The sequence below is a fragment of the Erpetoichthys calabaricus genome, chromosome 6 (assembly GCF_900747795.2).
Source record: "Erpetoichthys calabaricus chromosome 6, fErpCal1.3, whole genome shotgun sequence".
Classification (NCBI taxonomy): Eukaryota; Metazoa; Chordata; class Cladistia; order Polypteriformes; family Polypteridae; genus Erpetoichthys; species Erpetoichthys calabaricus.
Genome location: NC_041399.2, coordinates 5,749,437 through 5,765,340, shown reverse-complemented (window position 1 = coordinate 5,765,340; position 15,904 = coordinate 5,749,437). Strand labels below are relative to the sequence as shown.

The 15,904-nt window shown below is 42.3% G+C and overlaps 1 protein-coding gene across 1 annotated transcript in view; it reads right to left on the bottom strand.

Moving 5' to 3' along the window:
- LOC114653854 (cyclic nucleotide-gated cation channel beta-3-like) overlaps window positions 1-15,904 on the bottom strand; it is a 170,871-nt gene that overhangs the window by 59,860 nt on the left and 95,107 nt on the right. Inside the window, exon 10 of the mRNA XM_051929250.1 lies at window positions 13,577-13,699. Coding sequence (XP_051785210.1) covers window positions 13,577-13,699 — 123 coding nt within the window. The remainder of the gene's footprint in view (window positions 1-13,576; window positions 13,700-15,904) is intronic.

The window sequence follows — 15,904 nt, the reverse complement described above, 5'->3', positions numbered from 1 at the left end:
CTCTATACAGCCTCCAGTTAATCCAAAATGCGGCTGCGAGAATTATTACAAGAACAAGAAAATACGAACACATAACTCCAGTTCTTAAATCCTTACACTGGCTCCCGGTTAAGTTTAGGGCAGATTTCAAAATCCTTCTTTTAACATATAAATCATTAAATGGTCGAGGTCCGGCTTACTTGTCTGAACTTATCATGACTTACAAACCTGAGCGCACATTAAGATCTCAAGATGCCGGTCAAATTCTGATTCCAAGTATTAATAAAATAACAGTGGGGGGTCGAGCTTTTAGTTACAGGGCCCCTAAACTGTGGAGTGGTCTGCCTGCTACTATAAGAGATGCCCCTTCGGTCTCAGCTTTTAAATCCCGGCTGAAGACTCACTACTTCAGTTTAGCACACCCTGACTAGAGCTGCTGATTAACTGTACAGACTGCATCTCTGTTGTTAGTCATTAGCACTTAAACATAAGTAACATGACAGTTATAATTGGATACTAACCCTCACTTATTCTGTTTTTCTTCTCGGTACTCAAATGTGCCACTTGGTGCCACGGCCCACCTGCCAAGTTGTTTTGCCTGCCTAAGGAAAAGTCATCTCTGATGGAGGATCGCAGGAATCGTGGGAGAGAGGGGTCCTTTCATCGGATTGGCTGGCCCAGCACTGTTTCAGCTGTGCAATGGCCAAATGGGGGAGGCAGCTTGAAGGATGAGGTCTCCAGGACTCTAAACAAATACAAATCTTATTATGGGATATATCATCTACTGTTAAATTCTGCTCTGTACTTCTAAAATTTATATATTTTTTTTTTATTTCTTACTATATTGAGAAATTGTTCTGTGTACTGTACTGTATTGTATTGACCCCCTTCTTTTGACACCCACTGCACGCCCAATCTACCTGGAAAGGGGTCTCTCTCTGAACTGCCTTTCCCGAGGTTTCTTCCATTTTTCCCTACTAGGTTTTTTTGGGAGTTTTTCCTTGTCTTCTTAGAGAGTCAAGGCTGGGGGGCTGTCAAGAGGCAGGGCCTGTTAAAGCCCATTGCGGCACTTCCTGTGTGATTTTGGGCTATACAAAAATAAACTGTATTGTATTGTATTGTATAGTGCCTTTCAAGTCTATCTATCTATCTATCTATCTATCTATCTATCTATCTATCTATCTATCTATCTATCTATCTATCTATCTATCTATCTTATATAGTGCCTTTCAAGTCTATCTATCTATCTATCTTATATAGTGCCTTTCACATCTATCTATCTATCTATCTATCTATCTATCTATCTATCTATCTATCTATCTATCTATCTATCTATCTATCTATCTATCATATAGTTCCTATGTATCTATTATATAGTGCCTTTCAAGTCTATTTATCTATCTATCTATCTTATATAGTGCCTTTCACATCTATCTATCTATCTATCTATCTATCTATCTATCTATCTATCTATCTATCTATCTATCTATCTATCATATAGTTCCTATGTTTCTATTATATAGTGCCTTTCATATCTATCTATCTATCTATCTTATATAGTGCCTTTCACATCTATCTATCTATCATATAGTTCCTATGTTTCTATTATATAGTGCCTTTCATATCTATCTATCTATCTATCTATCTATCTATCTATCTATCTATCTATCTATCTATCTATCTATCTATCTATCTATCTATCTATCATATAGTTCCTATGTATCTATTATATAGTGCCTTTCAAGTCTATCTATTTATCTACAGTATCTATCTATTATATAGTGCCTTTCACATCTATCTATCTATCTATCTATCTATCTATCTATCTATCTATCTATCTATCTATCTATCTATCTATCTATCTATGATATAGTTCCTATGTATCTATTATATAGTGCCTTTCACATCTATCTATCTATCTATCTATCTATCTATCTATCTATCTATCTATCTATCTATCTATCTATCTATCATATAGTTCCTATGTTTCTATTATATAGTGCCTTTCATATCTATCTATCTATCTATCTATCTATCTATCTATCTATCTATCTATCTATCTATCTATCTATCTATCTATCTATCTATCTATCATAAAGTTCCTATGTATCTATTATATAGTGCTTTCAAGTCTATTTATCTTATATAGTGCCTTTCACATAAATCAATCTATCTATTATATAGTGCCTTTCATATCTATCTATCTATCTATCTATCTATCTATCTATCTATCTATCTATCTATCTATCTATCTATCTATCTATCTATCTATCTATCTATCTATCTATCACATTGCACCTTTCATATATCTATCTATCTGTCTATATAATAATAGGGTTAAAGTAGCCTGGACCCGGACCCCGGTGAGCCCCCAGGTTCTGTGGCCTACGAGTTTCTCAGTTATCACCCTGATCCTCGCTCTACCGACTTATAAATTCCAATGCATTTTCTTCATTATCTTGTGTCCTGTCAGATTCAGTCCAATAAGGTCCGCAGGTCTCCACTCTCTTCATCACTACTATCCATCCATCCATCCATTTTCCAACCCTCTGAATCCGAACACAGGGTCACGGGGGTCTGCTGGAGCCAATCCCAGCCAACACAGGGCACAAGGCAGGAACGAATCCTGGGCAGGGTGCCAATCCACCACAGGACTCATCACTACTATGACTTTCTAATATACGAGATTTGTATCTCAACCATTCACAGGTCAGTCTCCTTATAATAAACAGGGAGATGCACTTCTTTTAGTTACCATCGTGCCAGCGTGCCTAACGGTGCTGTCTCGGGTTTGTGATGCGGGTCGTCTGTGTTTGAAGTCTGCGTGGATTTCCTGCCACTGTCCAAACACACGCAGGTCAGGTGAATTGGCAATAGAGAATTAGCCCGTGTGTGTTTGTGGGTATGTTTGCCCCGTGATGGATTGGCATCAAGTCCAAGATTTGTTCCTGCCTTGCGCCCAGTGCTAGCTGGTATTGTCAACCCCCATGACCCTCGTCTGGATTGAGCGGGTTAGTAAATGACATGCCATGACTTGCTGTTGCACATTTCTAACCGCTCAGGTTTGTCTCCATATGTCTGTTACATAAGTAATCTGACAAGTGAGGGGAGACCATTTCCATTATGGAAATTCCCACCAGGCACAAGCGGCCCACCTACTCCATCAAGTGAAGGAGCTATGAGATCTTTTGATTGAACAGTCCTGATTGCTGCTGATGGAACACAAGAAGTTTAATGGAGTCAGAGTGGTGGTCTTCAGCAGACCGTAAACTTTAGACAGTCTACTGCAGCTCAAGTACTTCCATGCACAAAATGAAAGGTATAAACATCTACCATGACTAAACACCAAAGTGTAGAACGGCCAGAAGTGGACCAAACAGACACATACTGGAACAAGACAACACGATAAGATACCTGGCCAAGAAATGTTGAGAGAAAGAAGGCTCCAAATACATAATTCACCATCTGAAAAATGAGCTCAAACTGGGTGGATGGAAATGGAAGCTCGGCAATCATCAAGAGGGCTTTCTCCGCATAAAGGAAGCAATGCATGTAGCTAAAAAAAAACAGAAAAAGACGTCTAAAGACCAAAGGTGCTTGAATCCTCCCAAAAAGTCCTCAGACATCACGTAGTAACATTCTTAAAAATACTGAACCCAACTGAATGTCACGGAGGGTCGTCACCTCCTGTCTTGGTGGCTTTGAAACTGACCTTGACTAGGACACATAAAAACTCACGAGGTCTCGACACGGGGCCACCGTTGCTAATTTAGTGTCGTCATATAGGTGCCCAAGTTCAGGCCTCCTCCAATTACAAAAACATCTGCTTTACAAAAATTTCGGCTTATGCAAAAAAAAAGATATGGATACATGTTATTGGTGTTTGGGACCACAATGAAGCAAATTTTAACAATTACAAAAGACGGAGTGTGGGTCGAGATGCCAAGGCCCGCTGCTGGTGCTAAGACCTGATCTTCTACCCTCCAAGCACATGAAGTGAGTGGGGATGTCTGGAGTTGGCTGGGTGTTCCAGATGTGTATAAAGCCCTTTGGTGCCCATGGACCTGAAACAACATCTGGTTGGGTCATCTAGTAGTCCAGAGTTTCTCAACCTTTAAGTATTTGTGACCCGAGTTTTCATAACAGTTTTAATCGCACCCCCCTAACGTTTTTTTGAATGGAGCCCCCTAATACAAATTTGTTCTTTTTTAATTAATGATATATCATAGATGCATATTTTATTATACCTACTTAACTTTTATCGACATTTATCTAACTCTATATTTATTTTTCTAGTATCAGAAGGTAGTTTAAGTTCATTTGTTTTGGTTTCATTAGATGGATTTTTTCATAGTTTTGATTCTTGTTTTCTTTTTTTTTCACATCTTCTGGGGGGGGGGGGGGGGGGTGCCCCACAGTTTGAGAACCGCTGTAGTAGTTCATGAACCAAGAATGGACTACAGCAAGCGAGGACAACAACAACGATTTCTTGGTGCAAAACAAGTGCATGATTGATTTTCAACAAGAAAGTGACAAAGTGCAGTCATAAATAAGACTTAAATACTAAATAAGACAAATAAATACTGTCACTAAAAACTAAACCAACGGTATCATGGGAGTCATAATCTCTATATTTATAAAAGGCAAAGCCCTCACTGACTCCTCACTAATTCTCCCACTTTCCATTTAGGCGGGAAGCTGAAGTTTCGCGTGCTCATTCCTTGCAGATGTACTTACAAAAGTTAGGTATGTTTCATGTCCTACTGCAACACCCAAGGGGGGAAACGGGTGTACCCCCTAAACTGTATATATAGATAGGGGAAACCCCTCCTCACTATTTCTGCGACTTCCAATACACGTAGGAAGCCCAAATTTCCCATGCTCATCCTTTACACTGTACTTACAAACGTTAAGTATGTTTCATTTCGCGCCGTGCACCATAACAAGCTTTCAAAAATCACGTCTTCTTTTTGGCGATTCTCACTGTTATGCTGTAAGAAACTTTCAGAACTGACCTCTCCTTATTTCTGTTAACAGATGATTTATTTCATGGCAGAGACACACAATGGCTGCCCCCGGTCCCCTTTCCTTTTTCAATGTGGCTGATCTCCGCGCACCTACCACGTGGTTGGCTCCCTGCCAATATACAGTCATATGAAAACATTTGTGACCCCCTCTCAGCCTGCATAATAATTGACTCTCCTTTCAACAATAAAGATATCAGTGGTCTGTCTTTCATTTTCTAGGAGTACTGCGGTGTTTTCCGAACAAAGATTTCTAGTGACGCAGTATTTAGTTGTATGAAATTAAATCAAATGTGAAAAACTGGCTGTGCACAAATGTGGGTCCCCTTGTCATTGTGCTGATTTGAATGTCTGTCACTGCTCAATGCTGATTGGTTGATGAGCTCGTTAAGCCTTGAACTTCATAGACCGCTGTGTCCCATCATGAGATATAAAAGTATTTAAGGTGCTCAATTACAAGTTGTGCTTCCTTCCCTTTGACTCTCCTCTGAAGAGTGACAGCATGGGATCCTCAAAGCAACACTCCAAAGATCTGAAAACAAAGATTGTTGAGTCTCCTGGTTTAGGGGAAGGCTACAAAAAGCCATCTCAGAGGTTTAAACTGTCAGTTTCTGTAACTGTAAGGAATGGAATCAGGAAATGGAAGGCCACAGGCACAGTTACTGTTAAACCCAGCAGGCCTGGCAGGCCAAGAAAAATACAGGAGCTGCATATGAGCAGGATTGTGAGAATGGTGACAGACAACACACAGATCACCTCCAAAGACCTGCAAGAACATCTGGCTGCAGATGGTGTATCTGTACATCGTTCTACAATTCAGCACAATTTGCACAAAGAACATCTGTATGGCAGGGTGATGAGAAAGAAGCCCTTTCTGCACTCACACCACAAACAGAGTCGCTTGTTGTATGCCAATGCTCATTTAGACAAGTCAGTTTCATTTAGGAACAAAGTGCTTTGGACTGATGAGACACAAATTGAGTTATTTAGTCAGAACAAAAAGCTCTTTGCATGGCAGAAGAAGAACACCGCATTCCAAGAAAAACACCTGCTACCTACTGTCAGATTTGGTGGAGGTTCCATCATGCTGATGGACTGTGTGGCTAGTTCAGGAACTGGGGCCCTTGTTAAAGTCAAGGGTCAGATGAATTAAACCCAATATCAACCAATTCTTCAGGATAATGTTCAAGCATCAGTCACAAAGTTGAAGTTATGCAGGGGTTGGATATTCCAACAAGACAATGACCCAAAACACAGTTGGAAATCTACAAAGGCATTCATGCAGAGGGAGAAGTACAATGTTCTGGAATGGCCGTCACAGTCCGCTGACTTGAATATCATCGAAAATCTATGGGATGATTTGAAGCAGGCTGTCCATCAAATTGAACTGAACTGGAGAGATTTTATATGAAGAATGGTGAACAATACCTCCATCCAGAATCAGAAATTCATCAAAGGCTATAGGAGGACAGCGTCTAGAGGACAAAAGGAGGCTCAACTAAGTATTGATGTCATATCTCTGTTGGGGGGCCCACATTTATGCACCTGTCTAATTTTGTTATGATGCATATTGCATATTTTCTGTTAATCCAATAAACTTAATGTCACTGCTGAAATACGTCTGTGTCCATAAGGCTGGTCAGATATTAAAAGGAAGTTGCTACTTTGAAAGCTCAGCCAATGAGAAACAAAAATCCAAAGAATTAAGAGGGCTTCCCAAACTTTTTCATATGACGGTATATTAACGACATCGTGTGCCTCCCACTCTCTTCCTTACTTTCCTCAGCTTTTCGTTGTGCTCACTGCTCCCTTCTTCTTTACTCCACCGCTTCAAGGGTGGAAGGACTGCTCATTCTTCTTTCAGGCTACCTCTAATCCTCACCCATACTGATTCCCCCATGTGTAACATATCCAACCAGAGCACCGTGGCACAAGTGCTGCGTGATTGTCAGCTCGTTGTATGGGATGAATGCACTACGGCACACAGAGCAGAGGTTGAGGATTTAGACAGGACCCTACAAGAATGATGGGAGGCTTGACAGTCTTGCTGGCTGGAGACTTCCAGCAGACCTTACCAGTCTTCATACCTATGGCCTAGTATAGACGTTCTTACCTTAAGAATAAACACGAGGGGTTACTTGAACTGCGATAAAAAGCCGGAGAGTTCGCTGCTCTCCTCATCAAAATACGTGATGTCGATTTAAGTATAAAATCAATGTTCCTAACGATCTCTGTCTCCTGGTGAATATCTTTACAAACCTATTATCGAAAATGTTTACCCCAACCTACAAAATCTGCATGTAATGGACGTCTCATGGTTGAGGGTGAGAGCTATTCTAACACCAATGACTTCACATAGAAACACCATTTTACTTCACCGACTAACTTCCAAAACAAAAACCTGTCGACTCTGTTGTAGAACTAGAGGACGCGGTGCACTATCCGGTAGAGTTTCTTCACACTCTTAATCCTCCTGCAGGCCTCTGCATATTCTACTTTTGAAGGTCGGTGCACCAATGATGTGACTACGAAACGTTCAACCAGTAAAACTTTGTAATGTCACCAGGCTTCAGATCAAATCTCTGCACAAGAACCTTACTGAGGCAACGGTCTTCACTGGCACTTCACTGGATTTGTTCCTCACATCCCTCTCATACCCTCTGAGCTCCCATTCCAATTCAAACGCCTCCAATTTCCAGTAAGGGTCTGCTTGGCTAGGACAATAAATAAGTCACAGGGCCAGACTCTAAGAAAGGTCGCCATTGACTTGAAAAACAAGATGGCTTCTCACGTGGGCTGACTGTACGTTACATGCTCAAGAGTGAGCTCAGCAGACCAGCACTCTGGTCATTTTACAGCCCGAGGGCGTCATTTACAAGGAGATCCTTAAATCCTAAAAATGTGCATTTCTCATACAGGACATTTACAATCATAAATTAAACTCTTTCCAATCATCAAATTCACTCGCAGTACTAAAATAAGCCTACGACAATTACATCGACAATCACGTTACGTTAACTTCTTCAACACACTACTTCTCGGTATTTTGCTAGTAAATACAGTGCATCCAGAAAGTATTCCCAGCGCATCACTTTTTCCACATTTTGTTATGTTACAGCCTTATTCCAAAATGGATTCAATTCATTTTTTTCCTCAGAATTCAGCACACAACACCCCATAATGACAACGTGAAAAAAGTTTACTTGAGATTTTTGCAAATTTATTAAAAATAAAAAAACTGAGAAATCCCATGTCCATAAGTATTCACAGCCTTTGCTCAATACTTTGTCGATGCACCTTTGGCAGCAATTTCCAGCCTCAAGTCTTGTTGAATATGATGCCACAAGCTTGGCACACCTATCCTTGGCCAGTTTCGCCCATTCCTCTTTGCAGCACCTCTCAAGCTCCATCAGGTTGGATGGGAAGCGTCGGTGCACAGCCATTTTAAGATCTCTCCAGAGATGTTCAATCGGATTCAAGTCTGGGCTCTGGCTGGGCCACTCAAGGACATTCACAGAGTTGTCCTGAAGCCACTCCTTTGATATCTTGGCTGTGTGCTTAGGGTCGTTGTCCTGCTGAAAGATGAACCGTCGCCCCAGTCTGAGGTCAAGAGCACTCTGGAGCAAGTTTTCATCCAGGATGTCTCCGTACATTGCTGCAGTCATCTTTCCCTTTATCCTGACTAGTCTCCCAGTCCATCCCCACAGCATGATGCTGCCACCACCATGCTTCACTGTAGGGATGGTGCCAGGTTTCCTTCAAACGTGACACCTGGCATTCACACCAAAGAGTTCAATCTTTGTCTCGTCAGACCAGAGACTTTTCTTTCTCATGATCTGAGAGTCCTTCAGGTGCCTTTTGGCAAACTCCAGGCGGGCTGCCATGTGCCTTTTACTAAGGAGTGGCTTCCGTCTAGCCACTCTACCATACAGGCCTGATTGGTGGATTGCTGCAGAGATGGTTGTCCTTCTGGAAGGTTCTCCTCTCTCCACAGAGGACCTCTGGAGCTCTGACAGAGTGACCATTGGGTTCTTGGTCACCTCCCTGCCTAAGGCCCTTCTCCCCCGATCGCTCAGTTTAGATGGCCGGCCAGCTCTAGGAAGAGTCCAGGTGGTTTCGAACTTCTTCCACGTACGGATGATGGAGGTCCCTGTGCTCATTGGGACCTTCAAAGCAGCAGAAATTTTTCTGCAACCTTCCCAGATTTGTGCCTCGAGACAATCCTGTCTCGGAGGTCTACAGACAATTCCTTTGACTTCATGCTTGGTTTGTGCTCTGACATGAACTGTCAACTGTGGGACCTTCTATAGACAGGTGTGTGCCTTTCCAAATCATGTCCAGTCAACTGAATTTACCACAGGTGGACTCCAATGAAGCTGCAGAAACATCTCAAGGATGATCAGGGGAAACAGGAGGCACCTGAGCTCAATTTGGAGCTTCATGGCAAACACTGTGAATACTTATGTACATGTGCTTTATCAATGTTTTTATTTTTAATAAATTTGCAAAAACCTCAAGTAAACTTTTTTCACGTTGTCATTATGGGGTGTTGTGTGTAGAATTCTGAGGAAAGAAATTAATTTAATCTATTTTGGAATAAGGCTGAAACATAACAAAATGTGGAAAAAGTGATGTGCTGTGAATACTTTCCAGATGCTCTAAAACACCGTTAAAGCCAAGCATGTCCAGAATTCTGAAACCTCCTATCAGAGCAAAACGAATCTCAATTCTCATTCCCTAAATACAGCCACGTCACCTCTATTGGCACACAAACATTTCCTCCAGCCTGGCACTGCAATGCTAGTTAATCCCCGAGATGGGGCGGAGTGGTGGCTCGGACGCTAAGGATCTGTGCTGGCATCCCGAGGGTTGCCAGTTCAAATCCCCATCACTGCCAAAAGAGATGCTACTCTGCTGGGCCCTTGAGCAAGGCCCTTAGCCGTCAATTGCTCCAGGGGTGCTGTACAACAGCTGACCCCGCGCTCTGACCCCAAGGGGTATGCGAAAAGATGCATTTCACTGCGTGTTGTCCTGTATGACTATATGTGTGACAAAAGAAAAAAAAGAATTATTGATGATCCTCACCTCCTTGCTGCTCCCATTCAACAGACCCCGACCTTGGCGTTCAGCTTCTATCTCTTTGGAAGTTGTCTTTGGCTTTTCGTCTACCATTCTTGCTCCATTCATTATGGGGTTGATTTTCCTCTGCGTCCAGTGAGGTTGGCTTCAGTCCCACGGACCTTAAACTTAATATTTGTAGCTGCTGTCACAGGCACATCAAGCTGCATGGAGATGGTGGTCTGCTAGTCTTGCTCGTCTTACTGTTTTCTTTCTGATCTCCTCAGATGACTCTCTCCTTTCACGTTCAGTGTGGGACACACGATGACACCCAACAGCAGAGTGACGACTTCTGTCCATTTAAATCGGCTGAATACACGATTGGAGACACGCGTGTGATATGAATTCAAGAAAACAGCGAGTTGTACAAATCACTTCAATCCGGTTGTTTGGGATCTTTCCTTAGGGTCCCACCCAGCGTGTCCAGGCCATTTTAGAAGATCTTTGTAGAATAAACCACACTTGATCTCTGGTCACAATTGCTTTGCTTTACTCGATGACATATCAGGGGACAGTGGCTTTTCATCTCATCGTTTTTCACGAGGCATACAGGACTTTTTCAAATGAGCTGTTAGAGGACCACCACATTTGTCCGCGTCTGATACTCAAACTCTAACCAAACTACTAAATAACTTACATCAAGTCAAGTCAAGTTGGGGAGCAGGCACTGGTACACACCCATTACATGATGAAACAACTTGGGATCCCGGTTGGCAACCCCCCCAGGCAGACACACGGTCCAGTCCCACCCTCCTGAAATGAACCTCTTTCTGCCGCAGCCAGGTGCTACATGGGCATCCTCTTGGCCTTGTCCAGCCGTTGGAGTCCTCAACAATGAGTCGGATCACCCTCGGGTAAAACCGTAGTGCCGTAACTGACGTTCCCTCACAATGCAGGTCATGTGCCTCATTCGGGACTCCATGAGCAACACAAAGTCAAACCAGCGGGACCCAAGGACCCAATGAAGAGACACCAAAGGTGTCGAGTCTTCGTCTCAGGTCACTGGATAGCGTCCATGTCTCACAAACAGGGAGCACCAGGACTCTAAAGACTTGGACCTTCGTCCTTTTGTAGAGATATCGGGAGCGCCACACACCCCTTTAAAGTGACCTCATGAACCATGCTATCCCAATCCGTCTGCTGACTTCATAACAAGAGCCACCAGCCACATGAATGTCACCGCTGAGGTAAGTAAGCCTCTCAATGACGAGGTCGACACTCTCTCTGCACACACACACACGGCTGATGGCCGTGCAAAAGAGGTCACTGACCTAAAATGAATACTCTTCCATAAATCCACGTCACCCTTCCTTGATCAGCTCCTCGCTGTTAAAGATAAAATTAAAAACAAATCTAAACCTCAGTGGGCTCCCCTTTTGTCTGCCACCATCATCAGAATGTGTGCGTGCTGTCGTAAATCGCCATGTTTCATTACCTTTGCACGTGTATGTGTTTGGTTGGCGTGGACTTTCTCTGTCCCGCCTGTACAGACACTTCAAGGCCAGCGCTGTTCCACCTGACTAACCTGCGGTACGTTGGACTCTACTCTGACTTCCTCTCTAGGCTAGCGGCCCATACTTAAAACATCGCACATCACAAACAAACACAATGAATCCTTCAGCTGTGGGCACTGCGCATGTCGCTCAGAGAATGCTGCTCAGCGTCACAATAAGCAAATAGATGTAAAAGTAAATGAGCAGATGTTACAGGCATCGTGAGAACAGGAAATGTTCATCCTGAGGGACGAGAAACAGATTTCGAGACTGAGTTGGGCAAAACAAAAGAGGTTGTGGATTAGAAACTGAGAAAAATAAAAAACCAGACGTCAGAACACAAATAAAAACAAAAGAAACGAACCAAACATTCCTGAAGAGCCACAAAACATTTCCAAAACATAACTATTGTAAAGGACAGTTTATCTCGGCCGGGACGCCCCAGTAACGGAAGGATGTGGGAAGGCAGCTTATCAAGGGCACTGCCTCCCCCAGGACAATAGATGGGCAGCTTCCCTGGGCTGCAGTGGTGCCCAACCCCAAACCTATTATGCGTGTCTGTCTTGTTTTACACGGGTGCGCCCTCTAGTGTCACATTTTGTAGAAGGCAAGAACCGTAATCGTCGTATCCAGAACCTTTTACGCTGTCGACACTGTGGCGTCTCCTGAAATTGTCACAGGAATGACGACATTTCCAACAGCGGTGTCCTCAATTATGTGACAAGCAACTGGCGTCATTGCCAAGAACACGGGAAGACAATATGGCATTATGGGACTTGGAGTTCGGCTACACAGCTGCGGGGAGACTGAGGAGTCCCTGCTGGTTACATAGCCTGGCAGTCACAGGGACAGAAGCACAGACGTACTTCCGGGCTGAAGAAATAACAAGTTCTTCTCCATCTGACCCGGAAATGCTGATGAGTCATGTGGACGGAAGGACAGAAGCACTTCCGGGTCAAGGAGTATATAAAGGACTGCTGTGAAACCAGCAAGCGAGCGGAGTCAGGAGGTGGAGGACAACGCTTGCTGGGAGGTGTGGAGGAGAGAATTATTGTAATGAATTATTAGTATTACTTGCCAGTGTATGGTGGTTGGGGTGCTTAGTGGCACTATTAGAGAAAAGGAAAGAATTAAAAAACAAACCCTTTTTGTGCTTTTCGCCCGGTGTCCTGGATGTTTGTCTATCGGGTGTGATGCTCAAGCGCATGGGGAGCAGCTTAAGGGCCCGATTTGCACCGTGACAAGTCGCGCCAGGGGACAACGGCAGCGTACTAACCTCTCTCTTTTTTATTTCCTCAGAAAGAACGAGGCACCGCCGCCGTAATACCGCCCGGATGACTCAAAGAGCCGCAACACTTCCAGGTTCCTTTCTTCGCTCTGGTCCCCAATTGATGACGTCAGCCTCCCATCCACCACCACGTTTTACCCAGCATCCCATGTTCTAATTTCCGGTCCTATTCTATAAACTGTCCGTCTTCCTATCCTTCGATGTCTTTTGAGTTTTTGGAAACAACTGAACTGATTTTTGTGTTTCAGTATACGGGGCTAAAAACCCCAACCCTTTATGTGTGTCTGTCTTGTTTTACACGGGTGCGCCCTCTAGTGTCACACTTTGTACAAAGCAAGAACCGTAATCATCGTATCCAGAACCTTTTACACTGTCGACACTGTGGCGTCTCCTTAAATTGTCATAGGAATGACGACATTCCCAACAGCAGTGTCCTCAATTATGTGACAAGCAAGTAGTGTCATTGCCAAGAACAAGGGAAGACAATATGGCACCATACTGACATTATCAAGAAAATGAGGAAACATGAGAACAATATGAGCAATTGAGTAAGAACAAAAGATAAAGCATCCTGATCAGAAAACAGACTCATAACAACGTGACGCGTATCGTGTCTTACAAATGACTTTAGTCGTCAGAAAAACAAAAACATAAAGAGAAAGGAGGAATCTTACTTGTTGCCTTCTCCATCGTAGACCCATTTTGTGCTGGCAATACCTTCATAGTCAGAGGCCATGTAGTACAGGCAAGAATTGAGATGTAGAATATACAACAGATATCCGGTGGTTCGGATGACCCTGAAAAAAAGAAAAGTCCAACAAAATAGCAAACTAAATTTGTTTTTGAAAAATAATATTGGAGGATGAATATAAAAATCACTGCAGTGGGTTGGCACCCTGCCCAGGATTGGTTCCTGCCTTGTGCCCTGTGTTGGCTGGGATTGGCTCCAGCAGACCCCCGTGACCCTGTGTTCGGATTCAGCGGGTTGGAAAATGGATGGATGGATATAAAAATCAAGATCATTAGTAACACCCCATTTAAGAATTTGCTCCAAAGGTGATCTTGCCGACTACGCTATGTTTAAACATCAACAGCCTTAGTTAGTGGAGAATTTTTATAGTATAAGTATTTCTTTTTCTTAAGATGTGAGTGGAAAACAAAGCCAGTGTGTCCCAAAAATGTGACTTAATGAACGTTAATATACTAGAGAGGCAATGTTATTGGATCACATTAGAAATGGCAGGACTGGGACTAAAACTAATGGCAACAATTAAAAAAAACACGTGATGAATTTAAGGAAAGAGATGAATGTGAGGAGTGTTTGGAGAAAAAAATGATGAAAAAGAAATGCAAAATATGCTTAATTGTCCTTTGTGTACTTTGCCAAAATTCAACTGACTGTTCTGCTCGAATGAACTAGAAAACGAATTACAGGGAACTGTGAGACACTTCTAATGGTCTGCGACTAGCAAATGAGCAGACTGAAGGTAACAGAAGGGCCAGGAAATGAAAGGTAATCAGAAAAAATGGGGGGTCAAACCAGAAAAAAAAAACCAATCTCTCAGGCTATCCAAAGGGGGGGGGGGGGGGGGGGGGGGGGGGGGGGGGGTGCGAGGATGGGAGTGAAATTCATAGTCGGAAACAACAAGAAAGGCTGTGGGCCACAAAATAATCTGGGAAGACCACTCGACAAAAAACTTGGACAGTGGAGGTCTGCTTGAGACGGGCTTTAAAAACTGCTGCGCTCGTGAGGGACAAGGACAGGGACAGGGACACGATAAACACCCCCCCATACCAATCCCCCAAACAAACTCAGCAACTACTATTACACTTCAACTGGAAAAAATGCACAGAAAAATTCTGTTTGACTCAAGTTGTGCTGTCACTTGTTTCTTATCAATTTCACACTTTGCATTTTTACTGTAAATTTCATGCTGTCCGTATTTGGTAATTTTATGTTTTCTCTTTTGTTAACTTCACACTCTCATTTACAGTGCAATGGAAGACATCTGTTCTTCATACTGCTTTCAGTTAATTCAAAATGCTGCTGCAAGAATTATAACAAGAACAAGAAAATATGAACACATAACTCCAGTCCTCACGTCCTTACACTGGCAATATATGTCTGTCTATTATATAGTGCCTTTCACATCAGTCAATCTATCTATTATATAGTTTCTATCTATGTTATATAGTGCCTTTCATCTATCTATCTATCTATCTATTATACAGTGCCTCTCATCTATCTATTATATAGTGCCTTTCATCTATCTGTCTATCATATAGTGCCTTTCATATCTATCTATTATATAGTGTCTTTCATATCTATCTATCTATCTATCTATCTATCTATCTATCTATCTATCTATCTATCTATCTATCTATCTATCTATCTATCTATCTATCTATCATATAGTGCCTTTCACTCTATCTATCTATCTATCTATCTATCTATCTATCTATCTATCTATCTATCTATCTATCTATCTATCTATCTATCTATCTATCTATCATATAGTGCCTTTCACTCTATCTATCTATCTATCTATCTATCTATCTATCTATCTATCTATCTATCTATCTATCTATCTATCTATCTATCTATCTATCATATAGTGCCTTTCACTCTATCTATCTATCTATCTATCTATCTATCTATCTATCTATCTATCTATCTATCTATCTATCTATCTATCTATCTATCTATCTATCTACAGTAATCCCTCCTCCATCGCGGGGGTTGCGTTCCAGAGCCACCCGCGAAATAAGAAAATCCGCGAAGTAGAAACCATATGTTTATATGGTTATTTTTATATTGTCATGCTTGGGTCACAGATTTGCACAGAAACACAGGAGGTTGTAGAGAGACAGGAACGTTATTCAAACACTGCAAACAAACATTTGTCTCTTTTTCAAAAGTTTAAACTGTGCTCCATGACAAGACAGAGATGACAGTTCTGTCTCACAATTAAAAGAATGCAAACATATCTTCCTCTTCAAAG